This window comes from Gymnoscopelus microlampas (assembly GCF_963454915.1).
Source record: "Gymnoscopelus microlampas genome assembly, chromosome: 2".
NCBI lineage: Eukaryota > Metazoa > Chordata > Actinopteri > Myctophiformes > Myctophidae > Gymnoscopelus > Gymnoscopelus microlampas.
The window spans coordinates 28022219-28044463 of NC_139939.1; the positions used below are offsets into that span (position 1 = coordinate 28022219).

Below are 22245 nucleotides of genomic sequence, written 5' to 3' on the forward strand. Positions count from 1 at the left end.
TGATACTTTTGTTTTAGTGTAACGAATAACCCAACACATTCAAATACTCGGTTACATAGTTAAGTTTTCAAATTTGTTCCTTAAAAAAATATTTCCCTGTTCCTTCTGTTGCAACAAATGAAGAAGAGAATCATGACGCATTTGCACTGTTTGAGTTTACTACTTCTTGACAAGGCACACAGGGAAGGTTTCCAGGAGGATGTGTCAGTGCACAATGTGCAGCACAGTCAGCTATAGCGACATGGCAGAGATTCAGAGATGACAGACTTTGCACCGTGGAAGTATTATACAATTATTTTGAATTTGTTGATGAAAGGGGTAAGAACATCAAATGCTAATTATGCCTGTGTGTGTAGCCAGTCAGAGAGAGTTGAGCCTTAGGGGCCACCACCACTTCCGAGTCAGCAATCAATGTTTATTATATCAACGATCTGCCGTGTGGAGGTTAGTTTCAGCAGTGGAAGTGGCAACCACCAATAAGGTGGTTGCTGGAGGTTGGTATTGCTATCTGGGGTTTGTTGCTTTGCTTCTATGCCAGGGTGAGTAACAGGTGATATGTTGTTTGAAAATGTTTTCTTATATTCTGGTAATATAACTAAATCTTATTGTGATCACTTAGGTTCATTTGTGTGTTGAGATGATTCATGTGGCGAGAGGGAATGGTGTGAGAAAACATACAGACAACTTAAAAGGTAGGGTAAGTGATTTTCTTTGGTTAAAATAAGTGTTAAATAGCTCTATATTCTGATAGTACTCATTGCTATAGAGTGTTTGATCAGTAAAAGGAGTCTCCTTGTCTCTCCAGCTCTTTATTAAACAGAAAATGCATTTTCGTTTCAGTTTCAGTTTAATTTCCAATTTTATCCAATCAGGATAGAGAACTCAATCAGGATATAGATTAAACAAGTGAAATTGGAAGTGATGACACTAAGAAATGAGCAGACAAAATTGGAACTGGAACACTATAATAAAAAGCTTAAAAATGGGTACTTTCTCCTGATTGGCTGAGATTTTGACACCTACCGGAAAATGTATTTTCTGTTTATTAAAGAGCTGGAGAGACACGGAGACTCCTGTTACTGAACAAACACTCTATAGTAATGATTACTATCAGAATATAGTGCTTTAACCTTTTAACAAAATACTTTTTGTTTTAACCAAAAAATATCACTTACCCTACCTTTAAGGTACACATAAAACAACTTGAGATATAGTGTGTTATGTGTGTTTATGTATAACTCCCCCCTTAGATCTCGCCACTGCTGCTTTGTTTAACATGATTGTATGTAGTCTCTCTTGACTTGTTTAGATTATGTGATTGAGCTATTTCTTACACGTTTTTGTTTGTATTTCCCCCAAATAGCCATTCCTGTGCATGCTGTTCATCTTGAGTCTGAGGGAGCCGAGAGGTGCAGCCGACCTGCTCCAGGGGCTTTCACTAAAGGCCTGACTGTAGTCCACAGCCCTAGAGGTGTGTCTTATTGGTGTGATTGTGTGCAGCACACCTCTTTTCACGGTGGTGCTCCTTAATCTGTCTGTTTGCCATGTGTGTGTGCTGTGTGGTTGTGGGCTTCGGTGGGTTTAGAGTTTTAGAGCATTGGTTCTCAAAGTGGGGTCCGGGGACCCCCAGGGGTCCTTAGGGGGGTTCCAGGGGGTCCCCAGAAAAAAAATGTTAATATAGCATCACAATAGTTTGAACCTTTTATACTTTGGCTATTCAAAAATAGCAGATATACAAGCTCATAGCGCGGCACCGAGTGCCGCGCTATGAGCTTGTAGATCTGCTATTTTTTGAAAAATCTGGAAAATTTGGCCAAATCTTTGAATATATATATATTTTTTAAAGCGAACATTTTTAACTCAAATCTTTGCTTCTGGGGGGTCCTTGGAACAAAATATTTTGAGATGGGGGTCCGTGGCCGAATACATACCATTTTGGGGGTCCTTTACATGAAAAAGTTTGAGAACCACTGTTTTAGAGTATCCTTTCTCTTAGCTCCATAGCTTAGCTTCCCCCTTTAAAAAGGGTTGTCGCCCATTGGCCAACTGACTGTTTGTAGCACAGTACTGTGGTTTTCAAATACTACTGCAATGTCTACCTGTAATTGTCGGCTTTAATAAGAAACTCTAAGGGCTATTAAACCAGATTTGTGGGCATCATTACTGTAAGAGTAATTTCCTTGTCACGCTCAGTGTCTGTCAGGTTCAATTTGAAGAAACGTCTCCACGCCAAGCACAGCTCCACAACATTGGTGGCCACGTACTCCATTAGGCGAGTACTCTTGATTTTCTATAATTGTTTTAATCAAACATAATTGTAAAGCACTGTCAAATTGATATTGCGTATGTCATTCCTTATTAGCCATAATCTTTAACTGATTATGGGCTGCAGACTAGATGGAACACGTTGATTTTAATATATATTGTTTAAAGCGAACATTTTTAACTCTATTCTTTGCTTCTGGGGATCCCTGGAACAACACATTTTGAGATGGAGGTCGGCGGCCAAATACATATAATTTTGGGGGTCCTTGACATGGAAATGTTTGAGCACCACTGACATAGAAACATACGTTTTTCAGAATACTGTCGGGATTTAGAAGACATTCGTAGAATCGGCTTCAGGTCTTAAAGGGTTAATATACAATTTATCATCAATGTATTCATCTTTTGACTAATATTCAGACTGTCTCATTCAAACGTCTGGCACAAAAACAAAAGAAAACACCCTAGATGGTTTAATGTTCTCTTCTACCTTCCAACTGCTTCCTTTCATTCTGTCTGGGATGCATTTGCAATGTGCTGATGAGTATGCGGGGCCTCCTCTGGGAGGACAAACCCACCCCCCCCCCCACCCCCCTGTCAACAGGCCCACGTTCTGCTGACCAAGCATTAGCAGTTAAATCAAAAATGGGGGATGGGCTGTGTGGAACACAGTGTAAGCTGCATGGCGGCTGTCACCGACTTTGATCAGAAATGACTATGTTCTTTACTGTGACATATTTATAGAAACATCAAAACAAGCACAAAAAAACAACCCAAAGAATATGACAGTTAAGGCACAATTTGCTCTCTTGTGAAAATAATTTTCAAAGAAAGCCGATAGCGATGATATACAAGGGCAATTCAATACAGTGCTTTATATAAGCCATAAGCCATCAAGCCATCTTACATTGTTTTTCTTTCAGTTTTTTGCAGGACTCTGATGTTTCGTTTGTTAATTCAGCCATTCCAACACAATCCTAAGTAAGTAATGAAGTAACGCTAAAGGCCTTTGCAGACAGGGTACGATTTAACCAGCAGTTTTAACTGCATGCGAAAGGACGCAAGAGAAAAAAATAACGCACCGCCGCAGCCACTTGCCGCACAGCAAATTCGGAGCCGGTGTGCATGAGGTCATAGAGGACCATGTGTTCTTTAAAAAAATGATATTGTCCGTTTTTTCTGTGCGAAAAAATCGCACCCTGTCTGCAAAGGCCTTTACTTTCTGTGGAAATACAATCCACACTAAAACAAATGAACAACATTGGACGAAGAGGCTGAGTGGCAGGCGGGAAAAGTCTACGATAAATACAAAAAATCTCAAGGGGACCAAAGTGTAATAGTGGTTCTTAAGCTGCGAGTAACTCTAACTCTTTCCAAAACAAATATCCACCACAGTCAATGGGTCAGCCACTACTTGCACTGGAGTAACTTTATCAAGTCCACTCAGAGGAATGGGATGGTTGCCAAGGCAGTTTTTCTGGAGTAAATACAGTCCCTCTCTCCAGGATTGCGTGTGTTTTGTTCTGTTATTAATGCAAGTTTATGTGCTTGATTTTGCAGTAGCTGCTCTAAAAAGCTACAAAGCGATTTTGCAGCATTTGTTCTTTGCAGCTGTGCCAAAACGTCAAAACCAGCAAAGCAAGCAATAGAAAAATTAGAAGGTCACATTGATTAACATTGATGATCGCTTTCATTAGGTTTAATTGCCTTGAAATTATAAATAATGCATCGAACCCACCAGATGCACAAGCGTAAGCGCACGGACGGTGTTTCTCTTTCGTCCCATGGTATAGCCTATGCACGATATCTGCCTCATATTACCCCATGATGTTTTCAAACCTTGACAATCACCATAGTTTGATGTCATGCAGTATGTTGTATAACCAGTATTCCTGTTCTTTTTTTATCATGCTTTTACTTCAGGGCAATGGTTACTTTTTTATTATATTTATATTACTGTATGGAGGTAGCAACACAAGGTTTGGCAAGCAGCAAATGACTCTCAATTGTTATCAAGGGCATTACACCATAGACAATAAAGAGCTATGCATTTGAGTGGGCCATCACAGAATATATTATGGCTCAATGAAATTGTGTTATTAAACTGGGATAGTAAGTCGTATACATTATCGACAGCATATCCTACTGTATTCCCAAAACTCATTCTGAATCTGATGTGTAGGCCTACCTGGTCAGCTGCAGTTAGCCTACACGTGTCATGTTTTTTCATTAACCTATTCAATTAATCCAATTCATGATTCATTTAGATGAGCGCTGATTTAAAGATTGTTATGTCCTGTTTACTCCACACGATAGCTAGACTGACATGCACAGTGTTATCAGAATATGATGTGCAACTTGTGCACTTATAAATACTGTACATGGGCAAAGACGAGTCCAGGATCAAAACTAATTATAGAAAGTCAGAAGGCGGAGCTTGTCATTCCAAAAAGCTACAACCATGATTGAATGGAACATAATAAGTAAAACTTGTCCCTGTCTATGACATATTTTGTACATACAGGATTTGAGACAATAGAAAAAAAGTAATGTTTTGTTATGCGAATAACGCTGATACGATTTGAATATTACACATTTTCTGCCTGCTTTCTGCGAGTGACAAATGTGCAGTCGCATGCAGATGTGCGGATGCGCATCTGATCGGTAAAAGGTATGGATTTGTCACTATAAGTGTCCAGGATTTGGTCAGAATTACAAAGCTTTGCGACATTTGTATTGAATGTTTAATTATGTAGAAAATATTGGAATGGCAGCCTGGAGGGACTGAATGCAGGGTAGCACAGGTGTCATGTTTAATGTCGCTGTTCTATTGTCGAATATACTCTGATGCGCCTTTAACAATGAAGCTCTACAGTTACATTCAGCGAACTAATTGGCTCCATAGGACCATCGTTTGACGAAGGGCATCATCACAGACTCAAGCAGAAGAAGTCACAATAACCCAGAGTGAACACATGCAGTTCCCGCTCAACCATCTGCACAACCTGCAACCCAGAGGAATCAATGGCCATGAGCCAAACATCCTGTGGCCCAGGCCAGCTAATGCCAACCAGCGCTGCTTAGCATTTTTGACAATTCCTTTTCTCCCAATTTAGCTGTTATGCCAATCAGTAATTCCCCATGTATTGTACGATATGTGTGACATCAAGGGGGGGGGTTCTTTTCTCCTGACAGTGAGGAGTTTCACAGAGAGGATGTAACACACAGGCGTAAAATGTATTCCTGCATTAAAAATGTATTCAGAATGTATGGCGTGAAGCTATTCTTTTCAGTGCCACACCCCACTGAACAGGCAACCTGTAGGAGTCGCCATCGCAGCGACAGAGATCACCCTCTCTCTCCCCGGCATCCCACCCCCTGTGAACACGGGGCAATTGTGTTCACAAGAGCGGCGGATGAAGCCGAATGCACCGCAGCAGAGGATTCAAACCCCTATTCTCCACGGTGGTGGGCAGGAATTGTATCCCTTGTGCCACCTGGATGCCCCTCGCTGCTTAGCATTTTTGTTAAAAGTTTCAGCCAGAGTGTGGAACAAGAAACTCCTCCATTTGGCACCTCCGTTTTGGCTAGGATACCGGGCTCCAACAAGCAAGCATTTATGTCTGGAAATGTTCTTTTCAATCTTTTCATTTAGCATCAACTATAAAACTCCATGAAACACCTTTCTCCAGAATGGTGAAATGCGTTTATTTTCCCATTTGTTTTGTTTTGTTAACACATTTTTTTGAATATATGATTTTTTATTTTTTATTTGTTTTACCTAGACCAGTGGTTCTCAACCAGTGGTCCCTAGCTAAATGATGGAGAGTTGCTAACCAAATGGACCCTTATAGATCTTTAACTCTTGAGAGCGTAAAATGAAACCAAATTTGTATAATTTAGCTCTCAAGAGTTAAATTATTGTTAAACATCTGCATTACTTAATTAAAGAATTGTTATTGTGATCAACGTTGGCCTGTTTATCTCTCCTATGGTACCACATCAATGCAGCGTGGAATTGCGAAATCTAATCCAACGATAACAAAATATTCAAAGTTTTGGTTCTGAGAGGCTAAATCTCATCAAATGGTCTGTGGCTCAAATGCCAAATAAATAATGGACCTTGACATGAAACATGTTGAAAACCACTGACCTAGACAAACATGACCAATAATAGTGACAGTAGCAGTACTAGTATAATTCTACCTGTGTGACCAGCGGCTCCAGCAGCCTCTCCACAGTCAGGGTACGGATCTCCAGACTCTTGGGGTCCCATTTCAGCAGGATAGGGGACGTGGCAGTCGTCATGTTCTCTAGGGGGGACAAAGTTAGAGCAAACATTAGAAGAATGTATATACACTGAACATGAGTTATTCCACAACCTCTTCAACCCTATACTGTACTTGCTTGACCGGAGTCCCTCAGCGATCTACACTAGTGCCTTTTTCTGTTTGCGCTCTACATTAAATATCTTTGCTGAAAATAGACGATCTAGAAGCTAAAGTGTGTGTTGCAATGCGACACGTTGTGAGCTTGTAGATCTGCTATTGTCTGTGATCATTTTCCTCACAATACGGATGCTGGGGTAAAAATAAAATTACTTTTTCAGAGGAAATCTTGCACAATTATATTGCAAAATATCGCCTGATGTTGGGGAAATGTTGGTTGTATAAATACCCTGGACTGTATGTATTTGTGACATTGATAAATAGATTGTGTCGCAAATGTATTCATTCTAATTCTCCCAAAATGCAGCCGACTGCAATATTGTGTCCAACGTAAAAGTACAAATCTGAACTGGAGTCAGTAAACAGCAGCCCAGAACAGAAGCATGTGGGGGACCACGGACTGGGCCAGACACAGGTTGAATGAATGTGGTGAACACGGAGCCAGGAGATCAGCGAAGGTCTCGATGATTCCCCCGGAGATGGCAAAAATATTTCCACCATAATTGTGAGGACTATAATGCAACTACTGTATAGCATTGTGATTGTAAGAAACTTCACAGTGGGTCCGCTGGGAAAAGCGCAGTCTATACTGTATATCAAGGAGGCCGAAAGGTGGAAAGAATATGATTGACAGATGTCACAAATCAGATTCCCCCTGGCACTCTGATTCGCCCTGGCATGTGACCTATGCTGTGCAGCCGTGCCAATAACCACGATGAAGCACTGCCTTTCATGTGTTATTGCTTGAATGTACGGTATATACAGGTAGCCTACAACAAAATATACCGTATGAGCCCTTTCAATAATAGCAGGCCAAAACATTTCCCCAATATATTGTGCTGAAAGGTTCAAATGATTTGCATTCACAGGCTTGACTACACTGACTTGCAGCCAAATTTGTGAATAATTAGCCAGAACAATGCGCCTCCTACCCCAAGCTACAAGAAATTCAGAAATGACAAGCATACTGCTTTCATGGTGTTTGCTGCTCCCATGTAACTGTCACTTCATTTGAGACGTCGGACATGACAACTGAATGTTACACGCATAGTTGGGTGATGACCAGTGGTGGAAAAAGTACTCAAATTCTTTACTTAAGTAAAAATAAAAAAATAAAAATACTCAGTTACAAGTAAAAGTCCAGAATTAAAAATGTACTTGAGTAAAAGTACAAAAGTATTGGCATCAAAATGTACTTAAAGTACCAAAAGTAAAAGTACTAAATATTTGAAAATAGCCGATCTACAAGCTCACAACGCGTCGCGATGCGACGCGTTGTGAGCTTGTAGATCTGCTATTTTCAAATAGCCTAGGTATAAAATAGGGTTAAAGTGGTTAATGTATGTTTTATAATATCATAATTTACATCTGAAAAGTAACTAAAGTTGTCAAATAATTGTAGTGGAGTAAAAGTACAATATTTGCCTCTGAGATGTAGTGGAGTAGAAGTAAAAAGTACTGGAAATTGGAAATACTCAAGTAAAGTACAAATACCTCAAAATGTCACTTAAGTACAGTACTTAAGTAAATGTACTTAGTTACTTTCCACCACTGGTGATGACTCAGATGATTTTTAAATGATTTCTAATATCTAATAAAATAAATGCCCAACTGACATGCAAAAAATGTTTATTATTCAGCCGCAGTGTACTCAGTCAGAAACATCCAATTCAGTCTTCTTTGTCTGTTGTACGCTATTGGCAAGCAAAGTGAAAGTATCACATGCGGAGGTTTCAGAATGTGGCAGCGATTCACTCTCGTACGAATGAGTCAAACGTGCACTGTGCCAACCGCGCCGACACGGATAGACCGACACGAGCTGGAAACGCGAGTGAGAACAACACACGGTGCCATTGACAGAACGCAGAAAGATATGTGAATGTGAAAACCGGGAACGCATCTAGTGTTATTTTAGATTTCTTTTGCTATTCAAAAATAGCAGATCTACAAGCTCATAGCGCGGCACCGTTATGAGCTTGCAGATCTGCTATTTTTGAAAAATCTTGATTTTTTTTTTACAAATCTTTGAATATATTTATTTTTAAAGCAAACATTTGTAACTCAATCCTTTGTTTCTGGGGGTCCCTGGAACAAAATATTTTCTATATTATTTATTTTTTATATTTTTATTTCTTATATTTTTGTCAAAAAACGGATTTAGAAAACATTTTTAGAGTCGGCCTCAGGTCTCAATGGGTTAATTGCCATGGTCTGTTATGTTGCTGAATAAAACCTTGCTTTCCGTGGTCATAATTCCACCCTACATGAACCAAACACTGGGAACTTTGTTGATTTAAGCTGGGCATACTGTGCCATGCTGTGCACCATTTTAGAAAGGTTATTTTTTTTGTTTACTACTGCTCATGTAGTGAGCAATGTGCAGCCAAAGCTCAGGATTGATGTGCTCACACTGTCCTGTTGGCCCCATTCAACCCTACTGAGGACATCAAGTTCAACACACTCAACTATTCCCTGTCAACGTTTCTCTCTTTCATATGTCGTTGCTGTCAGGCAGAAACCTCTTATCTCCATATAAGTCATTAACCCATTGAGACCTGAAGCCGATTCTACATGTCTCCTAAATCTCAACAGTATTCTGAAAAACCTATGTTTCTATATCAGTGGTGGTCGAACTTTTTCATGTCAAGGACCCCCAAAATTATATGTATTTGGCCGCGGACCCCCATCAAAATATTTTATTCCAGGGACCCCCAGAAGCAAAGATTTGAGTTAAAAATGTTCGCTTTAAAAATATATATATATTCAAAGATTTGCACACATTTTCACGAATTTTCAAAAATAGCAGATCTACAAGCTCGTAGCGCGGCACTCGGTGCCGCGCTATGAGCTTGTAGATCTGCTATTTTTGAATAGCCCAAAGTGTAAAATAATGCTTTTTAGCTCAAATCTAAAAATGACAGTTCCATGTCTTAATGGGTTAATAAATCATTAACTAACAGTTTATGAATGCTCTATTAACTACTTATAACGGATAGTTTTAAAGTGCTACCCTAACTGTTTGTGTGTTTTCGTAAATTAACACCCTACTTGATCATACTACAGCGTCACACAGAAGCATCAAAAGTAGCAGATCCACAAGCTTGAAACACGGCGCGAAGCGACGTGTTTCGAGCTTGTAGATCTACTACTTTTGCATTTGAATCCTGAAAAGTAACAGTTTTGGACATATGAGCTTTCCACCCGACAGAGACGGATTTGTTTTGAAAGTGGAATATAGGCACTGTCTCTTCCATTGACAGCGTGAGACAGAAAAAGTCCAATTTGATTGTATCATTGAAGTGCCAGAATTATTTCTGGCTATGTGGTCCCAGTGCCAGAGATTTTTCAATTTATCTTAGATTTTCAAGTAGTCACAGAATTTTTATCTCCAGTATAATCGATCCCCTGATGGGTGCTAATCACTGAGGGTTGCACTGTGTGGTTTCACACATGTCAACGAGGTCAACGCAACCTTGTAGACATTAATTAGGAGCCTTTTTCAGTAATAAGTTAAACAAGGAGTGAATGGAGCAGCAAATCTTCAGATAATGATATCTTGGATTCTGACCATTTAAAAAAAATTATAATAATAATAAATGCGCCATTGCGGTAAAACACGTGATGAAACACGTCAATGGCACTGAATGAGTTAAAGGATGATAGCCTATACTCACCAATAATTACACCTCTACAGACAGCCTGGGTTATCCTCTTTGTCTCTGTAAAGACTTTGTTTCACAGAAATCCACCGTTGTCATTATGAACAACCCAACAAACTAAACTCCATTTGTTTTTCTTATTTTTGCTGTTTTGCTCTTTGCTCTTTTGTGTTTTATGTCTGCGTTACCACGGTTACGACAGCCAGCATGAGATCGCCTAATTTGGTACAATGCCAGCGTGACTTCATAGCATGACAAGATCCTATCCTCAGATCTAACTAGGGCTATCCCATTAGTATCCATATCGTGGACTCAAGAGACGATCTCTGGCCCTTCCTAAATCAGCCTTAAGGAATAATAATCTAAAATAATAATATCTTCTTCACTACGGTCTGCAATAACGCTGTGTTTTCGGTGTGAGAGCGCTCATTGTAAATCACTCATTATCCTGCATACCACCTGTTTCCATAATGCACACATGCAGGACGTTGAATGATTTAAAATGAGCACACCCAAAAACAACTTCACTCACGAGAGTCATCGCTTCATAGAGTTTATGGACAGAAAGTTGCTCGTTATGACAATGGTAGATTTTCTGTAAAACAAAAGTCTTTACAGAGACAAAAAGGATAACCAAAGCTGTCCTTGGTGTATACTATTGGTGAGTCTACTGTCGTTTAATGCAATCAGACCGCTGTGTGTGTGTGTGTGTGTGTGTGTGTGTGTGTGTGTGTGTGTGTGTGTGTGTGTGTGTGTGTGTGTGTGTGTGTGTGTGTTTTGTCCTCGGTGCCCGGTGCTGAAGTGAAGGAGCAGAGGAGATAGGCGCTGCAGCAAAATACATCACTTTGGTTCAGGCTTGCGTGCATTTTGTGGTTGTAAATACACAAACTAGTCTGCATTGTTCATACACGTATTGTCATTTGCTACTTGGCGCAGGTGCAGTGAGAAAAAGGTGCAGTCAATCAGTCCTGGCAACACTTGCACGAAAAACAACACACAGTGTATGCCCGTCTTTAGACATTATCTGTCAACATACAGTAGTACAAACGTGTTAGATCTATACGAAGGGTTCTGTACTTTGGACTCTCTCTACACCAAAAATAGCCAATCTACAAAGTCACAAAGCAACGTGAAGGAAGCCAAACAAAAATAGGTTTTACTCTTATGTACAGTACCTGCTATTTTCATCGAACACTTTCCTACTACACCCAGAATGGGACGTTAGTGTTCCCGTTGTTAACACAATGTAGCGATGTCGCCTCACAGCTAGAAGGTCCTGGGTTCGATTCCCGCCGGGGACGCTGTGGGCGTGTCATCAGCGCCCATACCCTAGGTGGGATTGGCGAAAGGACCCACTCTGTGTGGAGTTTGCATGTTCTCCCTGTGTCTCTCAGGGTAGTTAATACCCTCACAAAAACATGTACCCGTAATTTTCGTAAATTTCACCTGAATATAAGCCGCAGCGGACTATAAGCCGCAGGTGTTTTAATGTTTAATTACCATATGTCAGGGTTCGTGCACAGAGGGGATTGTCGGGAAAGAGATGGCTGTTTGGGGAAGCTCCCTTTTATTAACATTTCAGCAAACAAATTGCATTTTTGTATTAACTTATTCAAGTGTTACCATTTAGTGCAATAGTAGCTATGGAACATGTACTGTGCTGTGTAAACTGTACTGTATCACATAGCGTTTCAGACACACAAACTTTTCAACTTTCAAACTTAAACGGTGCGCTCCCAGCGCACATCCCGGCAGTGATCTACAGCAGTGGTTTTCAACCAGTGCTCCGGGGACCACCAGTGGTCCTTGAGGGAGTACTAGGGGGTCCCCAGCAAAATTAGTTAATAGTGTCACAATCATTTAACCACTTAGCTTTGGCTAATCACAAATAGCCGATCTACAAGCTCATAGCGCGGCACCGAGTGCCTTGCTATGAGCTTGTAGATCTGCTATTTTTGAAGCTCAAAGCAAGCTCAACAAGCTCATACCGCGGCCAAATGTGTATCATTTAGGGGTCCTTGGCATGAAAAAGGTTGAAAACCACTGGTCTACAGCAGGGGTTCCCAACCACCGGTCCGCGAGAAGGCGGCCGGGAATTCCACGTTTTCCCCGCCGTAAATCTAACCTTGGGTCGCCAGGATTTTCCACAGAGCGGAGAAAAGTTGAGTCGGTCACATGAAGATACCAAGGATTCGTCAGTGATGTCACTGTGGATTATAAACAGCGTCGTCCGTGCTACTTCCTGTATTGACGTCACTGTTGAATCCTTGCTATCTTTGTCTTTGTTTCAACGTGTGTTGACGTGCACCGTCGCTACAAGCTGTAGCCTATTTTGTCAGGATCGCGCTAATGAAACACTAAACGGGATTTTTATTTCATGTCAACATTCTAGCACATCTATGATCTATCAGAAGATGTAACCCAGGTAAAGTAATGTCTGTCCAAAGTCAGTCTCAGTTGGCTCTCGTGCATTGAAGGAGGCATGAGCTCGGCCCTGGCCTCCCTAGGCTGGTGAGGGGAGTGTAGTGCCCAGGATCACTTAGAAAATTGGCACCGGGTGAAAAATAAGGGTTATAAATCGTGGGATAAAAAAAATAAAAAAATATATATATATTATTGTTCCAGTTGTTAGACGGGACCCTCGGCCATCGCCCAGACACCCTTTGTTTACATCCGGGACCTTGTGGAGGCTTCTGTAGCTCTAAAACGATCGGCGTAAACGGTAAGAAACGCTGGCACTGGATGTGCCCTGTTTTTAAAAAAAAACTCTGGCACTTGATGTGTTAAAAGCAACATAATTAGAGTAGATATCATATATGTGTGATGTTAAAACTTGTAAACATGACCAGTATTAGGGAAAGATGGAATACCATAAGAAATGCTATACACAATTTTATCAGGTAGCCTAACAGCAAACCCCAAATTTAGACATTGATACGTTTCTCTCTCTTGTGGATCAATTAAGATTCATCCTACAATATATCTCCCACGCACAAACACACAAGCACTATTAATATTCCCAAAGCAGTACTACACTAATCTCAAGGGCCAGAAACATTGACAGTTGATGCACACAATAAAGTTACACAATAATTAGGCAATAATGAGGCAGTAAAGCAGATGGTGAACTAAATGTTTTTTGTGTATTGCATGTGGTGAATGCTGAATGGAGTTCATTCTTTGCACGTCATTTTAATACAGATGTCACTGCAGAAACTTACATACTGTACTTCAGAGAAGAAATAAAGGCTAAACTGGAAGGATAGAGGAATGTTTTTGTTTTGTTTGCCGTACAAACTGACATTTAAAAACTATGTCAGGATGAATAACTGAAATTTGATCACTTTCCAACTTTATTTAGAGTGGCCAACTTCATTATTCAGGAGCTAGCTCCAGATGCACATTGCTTGACATAATGGTTTCAGAACTCTTTCATTATCATTAAACAATGGGACGCCTCTATTTCGGAACTGACTAGCCTATGCTTAAACTCCAGTATGTTGACAAAACCCCAATTAAATTACACTACAGCAGCCATATCAAAGAAAAGCAGAAAAAAAGAATATGCCACACTCCTTTCTATGAGTGTAATATTCCAGGGTAGAGTTAAATGCTTCAGGCCATGGAAACAAGCCATTCATCTTTCATGTGAAAATAACCATGTAGACCAAAATACCAGAGTGCCGGGGTAATTCAGCACACAGACAGGTATGAGACAGCACAAGATCTCTGACACTAAGGATATGAACTCATAAGACACTCTGTAAGCAAAACAGCAATAGCGACAAATGTTACAACTAATCTGCAGAAGCCTGTCCTGGGGCACGGGGCTTTAATCATCAGATCCAGTCAGTAAATTAAACATAACCGGATAGTAAGTACACCACAGAAACATGTACAACCATGCGTGCACCATACATACACACACACACACACACACACACACACACACACACACACACACACACACACACACACACACACACACACACACACACACACACACACACACACACACACACACACACACACACACACACACACACACACACACACACACACGCTATTGATGTAGTGAGTTATGCAATGATACTAATGAGCAATACAAATTCATAATTTGCCTTTGCTCCTTCTATTCCTTAACATCAAATGTTTCATTTCAAACATAAATAGAGTTAAATATAAACAGAAAATACATAACCCTAACTTAATGAATAAAAGCTTGCCATAGAAGTGCAAGCTTCTATGGCAATATTACACAGCACACACCCCTTCTATTGTCTCCATTAGAGAACAAAGAACAAAGAATGTGCTGTTGACTCATTCCTGTGACAGGAGGGACTGATGTGCTGTAACATGACATACAATCAATGAATGCTCTTACACGTCTTATTTATTTATGAAACCTGCCGAGATGACTGAAACACTGTGACAGTTACTTTACTGAGAAAAACTCTGTTTTCTTCTTCTATTGACATGCTATTGTACTGTATATGCGTTTAAGTGAAGATAATATGTAAGAGTCTGTGGTTCTCGCCACAGACAGAAATTGTTATCCCTATGTTTCATCCATGGATGTCCTTCAGGGGGGTGAGAAAAAAAAGTGAAAATGTTAACAGCTAGTAGGAGAGTGGGCCAGACGTTACTGGGAGGGACAGAGGATATTAGATGATAGGTGAAAGGCGTACCCAGCTGAGCTCCACTGGGCCAGATCCAGGCAACAGCAAGAGTTGCATGCACTCCTTTATAAATTGAATTTATATTTACAGTTTGGTTCAGCACCAAAATAAAGGGCATGTGCGTGGCATACGTCTCTAACCAGATCCAGGTAAGCCCATCAGCAGGCACATCCACTGCATGCTGACTCGTACCATGTACTTCTTTTCCACTGAAGATAGTACCCCTTCAATGTACAACTCTCTGCATAGGAGGACACTAAAGAACAATGGCGACGTGTCTGGAAACAATCTCGATTTCACCTATACAGTTCCAAAAAAAAGCAGTTTCTGATTTTCTCTCATTTAGGTGAGAAATAGGGTTGGCACCTTCCAGAAATGTAAATAAGGGATCTTTTTGGAGGGGAGTGTTTCTCAAAACGTCATTCCCTCGGCAGGCCTTTCGTGGCTTCCTTCATCTGTCTCCTGAGAACAGCAAATTGGGGTGAATGAGGGAGAAGGCGCATGCACGTGCGTGCGTGCGGTTGTGCGGTGCATAGACGCGGTTGTACATGTTTCTGTGGTGTACTTACTATCCTGTTAGGTTTAATTTACTGACTGGATCTGATGATTAAAGCCTAGTTCCCTAGGACTCCTGGGGAAAGATGGCTGCTGTGTTAATCAGTCTGATTTAATGGCCAAACTGATTCACTGTTGCAGGGGGTTGACAACTGCACAGCCTCAAGACCCAGTTTTTTAAAGATGACTTTTGGGGCATGTTTTGCTTTACTTAGATAGAAGTGATGGGAGTTGGATTCTAACTCCTGTCCTGGTTTCAGAAGGAGCATGGTCAGTACACTAACTGGCTGTACCACCATGTGTGCAGTGATGTTTAACCCTTTTCAATGTGGTGGGTCCCGTCCCGGGACACACAGGTGATCATTCAAATGGCTCCCGGGAAAATGTTATGGTCACCAACTCGCTCCAAGAGTTCCGAGAGTTATAATTATAGCTGCATTCATGTATGTTCAAATGATATGATAATTCAACAACATTTGCCAACAGTTTGTAAAAGAAAACTTGTACGTACGTGCGTGCGTGCGTGCGTGCGTGCGTGCGTGCGTGAGAGAGAGAGAGAGAGAGAGAGAGGGAGAGAGAGAGAGAGAGAGAGGGGAGCAGAGGATGAGAGATTGATGTTTGAAGTTTTAAGATAATTTACACTTCACAGCAACAGAGATGAATAGGAACTAAAGAACAACAACGCTATGTGAAAGAATAATGGAGACGGAACAGAGAGATTTGTTATAAAGATGACAGGTTTGTGGCGGTATTCATTGCTCTGGTGTTTACAAAGGGGGATTCCCTTCAAATTAACTATTTACGTCTGATTTATGCTTGTGTCGCGCGGAAAATAACGATTTACAACAACGTGTCGGTGCAAAACACTCCACGTACACTGAAGTATAAATGCACATAGCCAACTCCCAGAGAGGGAAAGGGATAGGGGGCTCGCTGCATGAGAGAGGCAGACACTCTGAAGTGAAGGAGAAGAGTCCCGTTGGCGCGTTCACGTTGGCTCTGAGTACATTAACATCCCTGTGTTGTGTGGGAATGTCCCGCGCAATAAGTGCTGAATTTGTTCATAACGTTTCAATAAAGTAATGTGTCCTGTGGACGCAACGGTGGTTGGTTTAATGCGTCGTTTCTTAAAAATATGCGTCAGGGACGCAGGACGCAGACCGTTCAGCAGCTCTGTGTGTGCGTGTGCATATTAGTAGATTGTCAATTCAAACCCATTGGACAACTTCATTTATATAAGGGTAATAACAGCATAATTCATCATCCTTATTAACCAATCAGTGACATTATTTTCAATCCAGCTCTTAGGCTGGCCTTCCCTAGGTACAGGTTTGTGCCGTTTACCAGGCCCCGCATCCCCTTTTATGTCACTATCATGAATTTAATCTGCATATTTTAGATTTCTCTATGTTGTTGTCACATTGTTTTTGTTGCACTGTTGTTTTGTCCAGTTGTTTGACTGTTGAATGTTTAATGGACCGCAATGGAAGCAAGCCTCTGGCTTTTTGTGTCTTTGTGTTGTTAACTCGTGGTCCTGCACATACTGTACCTTTAACCCATTGAGACCTTTAGCCGATTCTACAAATGCCTTTTGTACTTTTTCTGAAAGACCTATGTTGCTATATCAGTGGTTCTCAAACTTTTTCATGTCAAGGACCTGGCCAAATATGTATTTGGCCACGGACCCTCTATCTCAAAATATGTTGTTGTTCCAGGGACCCCCAGCAGCAAAGATTTGAGTTAAACAATGTTCGCTTAAAAAATAAGATTTGCACAATTTTTTTTTTAAAGTTTAAAAAAATAGCAGGTATACAAGCTCATAGCGCGGCAAGAAGTGACTATTTTTGAGTAGCCAGAGTATAAAATGACACAGTTGCTTTCCCGGATTGAATTACATCGTCAGTAAAATAGTCAATCAACAAATCAAGGCTTCCATAGATTTTTCTTCCATTTTGACATAGAATAAATAGACACACATAGAATAATGGACAGGAAAACATATGTTTATATTACGTTAATTTGCTAAGGCCATTGTATCGCAGACATATTTTTGATTGGCCTGCAACTGTCAATGTCTGCAAGTAGGATGCAAGTTTCAAACCCCTTCAACTTGGGTCCATCATGTAACCTTGCACTGGTGTTGAATTTCACACAGCTACAAGAGTATGTGAGCGAAGAGAACGGCTTGGATTTGAGCAGATGGGTGTGACTGAGCACATAACTGAGCGCATAACTTAACACACAGAACACACCACATCACATCATCAGATGAGTCAGCCCTCATACACAGCTTTCTCTTTGGCTGTTTACTTTCAATGACTGCTCCCTCTCTCCCTCAATGGACTCCATGCTATGTCTGAACCGTGTATGAGGGCTGACTAATAGCAGTGAACATCTGAAGGGTTTGTGTGTGTGTGTGTGTGTGTGTGTGTGTGTGTGTGTGTGTGTGTGTGTGTGTGTGTGTGTGTGTGTGTGTGCGTGCGTGCATGATGTCATGATAGTAACAGCATGTTTGTGCAGGGTGATGGGTGTGCAACAGGACAGTGCATAGTCTATGTTGTTGTTTTTCACAAGTCAGCTATTTACTCATCTAATGTGGTGTCTTTTGTAAGGTTTGTTGTTTATTCTCTATTAAACAATGTTATTAGCTTAGGTTCTGCTGATGTCATCTGTATGCTCTGCAATAATGCTGACAGCATGGCAGAGAGGCAACTGCTCACGGATGTAAAGTAATTACCCTAAATTGGTCAGGTGTAGACTGTGTGTGTGTGTGCGTGTGCGTGTGCGTGTGCGTGTGCGTGTGTGCGTGTGCGTGCGCATGTGTGTGAGTAATGATGTGACAGGTTGAGCCCAAGCTGGGAGACTCCACAATTGTGTTGTGTTTAACCAGTTAAGCCCTGCTGTATGTCCATAATAGTGAAAATATCCAATATGCAAGCCTATCTGTGATCTTGTAGATAGGACGTTATTTTATTTAGTTCCTGCTCTAAAACTGGGCCAGTGCAGTGCTGGCATATCAGCTTTCCCATAATGACAAATAGGACTGTAGGAGTTACCGACTTAAAACGTCATAGAGTAAAGAAGCCTTGATGCACATTTTATGCAGTGCAAGCACACTTTCAAACGTAATGACGTTTTCTCTGTATGAAAAATATGCATGTATTTGCAAAACGTTTGAGCACAGAAAAATTGACACTTAGCATTATGAATTATTGAAGAGCTGAACCATAAGTCATGACTTCATGTCATTATGAAGACACTCTTATCCTCAAACTTCATACTGACAGAAAGCCTCCGCTGAATATATCTTGATTAGGAGTCCATCTCTCTTGGTTAATTTATTGCAGAGCTGTGCCCTTGCCAGAGTCCAGGAGGGTGAAGAATCCTGGCAGGGATCTACACCAGCTAAAAGCTTTGTGTTTCCATTTCAAGGTCAAAATCTACAAAACGTGTCCCCGTAATAACTGGCTACTGTATTTACAGCATGATTTACTTCAGGCCTAAGCCTGTTAACAACTTGCACCACTTTTACTGTAGTTGCGTGCCGGTGTAACGCACCAAAAATACTAATAGCTGATCTATAAGCTCACAATGCGTTGCAGTTCAGCTTTTAGATCGGCTATTTATGTTGCGCAACACAATGCACAACCAATTACTGTATAACTCAGGCTTTAGTGATTGGAGGACAGCCCATGACAAAGCCCATGACAAAACAAACAAAAAAATGCTAAGATTTTTGTTTTGTTTTTAGCTTTCTAAAAATAATGCACAGATGTAAATGAAACGATTGGATTACATCTTTGTTTTGACCTTATTTTTCTGTTCCTGAGATTACTATGGTATTAACCTCATTCATGGCATAGTATTCAAGTTAATCCATGTCAACATGGCCCCCATTGAAGGATTAGCCATAATTCCTATTTTCTGTTCCGATCACCAGATGAGACTCAGTTTTGGGTGCATATGCGCCTGAAATGTATATGCAACCTCAAGATATAATTAGGAGCAAAACAAACGTGCCTTGCTTTCTGAGCTGCAGTAGCCTAGCTCTTGGTGGAAATAAAGTGTAGACTGTTTACTCATTGACACAACGGAGCGGGGAGTCGCTGAGTGCATCTGCGCTTTATGTGCGGAGAACACATGGCTCGTTCAGCAAATGAGTTTTGAAACCGTTTTAAACATCCAGGATCAATATTTAGCATATTGAGAAATGTATATGACAACACTAAAGACCTGAATGATGATTGGGATGCTGTAAGTTACACAACCATCTACCAAAGTAAGGATGAGGACTGAGATAGACTGATCTATGCTAAATAATGTCACGTGTGACATTACACACCACTTCCAAAAGCGTTCATGACTTACACTTCTTACATATGGCAATTGTAGTTGTAGTAAAAAATACATTATATAGGCTATGCCATTTCCCATCAGTAAACAGATTACACATTTGAAATGCATTGCAGTCAGTTTGGCGGAGGCATTTCCAGTATAGCTTAGATTTCATTGCCTACTTGGCAGCAGCGTCACACATTTCTGGATGCAATTGTCTTGTTGGCAGCATTAGCTTGTGAAACCTTGGCCTGTGCCAGTGACCACACTGCCAGTTGGCATTATTTGGTATGAGAGCCAAACAGTACCAGCTACTGTACGAGTAGCTGGTGGTGAGCTGATGATGGCTCCGCTTTCTGACCTGCTGTTGTTTGAAACAGGCCCAGCATGCTTTATGACTTATAGCTATGCAGTGGAATAACACCATGGCTGCACAGCACACAGATGCCAACGGGTAGGCTAACCTGTCCATTTATAGAACATTAACCCATTAAGACCTGAGGACCTGATTCTACAAATGTCTTCTAAATCCTAACAGTTTTCTGTAAAACTTCTGTTGCTATATCAGTGGTGCTCAAACATTTTCATGTCAAGCACCCCCACAATGAAATGTATTTGGCCGTGCCCCCTCCCCCGTCCCCATCTCAAAATACTTTGTTCCAGGGACCTCCAGAAGCAAAAATTAGTAAAAAAAACTATAATTCTATAAGATATATATTAGGGCATTCACGAATAGTGATTTTTAGCATTCGAATTATTCGACCTATAAGTATTCTTATTCTGTTAATGCCCTAATATATATACATTTTCTTTTTTTAAATATATTGTTGGGGCTTTTTCTGCCTCTAGTACAGTAGACTGACAGGAAATCGTCAAATGTTCACGATTTTTCAAAACAATTGCAGATCTACAAGCTCATAGTCATATTGTATATCATTGTACATATGCTATTTTTTGAATAGCCAAAGTATAAAATAATAGTTAATAGTGGTTAAAATTAGGGCCGGGACTTTATCGCGTTAATTTCGATCAATTAATTACAAAAAAATTATCGCGTTAAAAAAATTAACGCATTTTAAAAGCGCCTATTTTTTCACCGCGGAACGTTTCTCACTGGACGAGTTTCACACGGACCTATTATCCAGCGCACCAGGTTGGTGCGCTGGTATTATCGGTCCGCCTGAGAAGCTGTCTGAGAAGTGAGAACGACGTGGTTCTCACAACAACAGAGCAGCCACTGAATGAAGACGTGCCGCATAGCCTGCTTGATAATGTTGGCTGGGCAAATCAGAATCTGTAACGGATGCCGCCCCCCACGCGCGCGTTTGTCCCGTTTGGGGGGGGGGAGGGGGGGGGGGGGGGGGGGGGGGGGCGGCGGTGTGCTGGGGGGGAAGGGGGGGGGGCACGATGCGGTGCGGGTCACATGCGCGCGATTTTTTTAAATAATTAATTAAACGACTATAAAACAACTAACAACAACACACTCTACCAGCCTCCAATGGTGGAAAATAGCAGATCTACCTCACAATGCCTTGTACTTGTAGATCTGCTATTTTCACATGGTTACTGTATGTTTTATAATATTAATCGAAATCTACAAAGTAACTTGTAACTAAAGTTTTAAAATAAGTTTAAAAGTAAAATATTTGCCTCTGAGATATAGTGGAGTTACTGGAGTAGAAGTAAAAGTATTAAAAATTTGGAAATAGGCGTATTCGAGAGTCAAGTGCAAATACCTCAAAATTGTACTTAAGTACAGTTCTTGAGTACATTTACTTAAAGACGTTTACCAAAATCCATTTGAAAACATTTTTTTTCATTGATCTCAGGTCAAATATTGATGTGCGATTAAAATGTGATTAATTTAGATTAATTAATTACAAAGCCTCTAATTAATTAGATTAATTTTTTTAATCGAGTCCCAGCCCTAGTTAAAATCTAAAATGACAGATGCTTTCCCGGTTTTAATGGGTTAAAGACACTGGTCAATTAAGATTTACAAGTCACGTGTTTAAATGTGAATGTGAAGGGTGTCCATTTGAGGACAATAGTGTTCAATACTACTAGTCATTACCATCTGCTCTCTCAGATGTTGCTAATACACCAGTGGAAGCACCGGCTTCGTATCAGAGATGTTCAATCAATAGAGACACTGGCACAGAGGTCTGACTCAGCAGGCCATCGTTCTTAACTGTCATCATTGGAATCGGGCCTCTCCACTGAGCTAAAACATTCATTCTACTTTAGCTTAACCCATTGAGACCGGGAACGTATCTGTGTGTCATTTTAAGATTTCTTTGGGCT

At 40.7% G+C, this 22245-nt stretch overlaps 1 protein-coding gene across 1 annotated transcript in view; it reads right to left on the bottom strand.

Annotated features, from left to right (window-relative positions):
* ctnna2 (catenin (cadherin-associated protein), alpha 2) overlaps positions 1–22245 on the bottom strand; it is a 551711-nt gene that overhangs the window by 514844 nt on the left and 14622 nt on the right. The window contains exon 2 of the mRNA XM_084081928.1: positions 6472–6578. Within this exon, the coding sequence (XP_083938054.1) occupies positions 6472–6573 (102 nt within the window). The 5' untranslated portion in view covers positions 6574–6578. The remainder of the gene's footprint in view (positions 1–6471; positions 6579–22245) is intronic.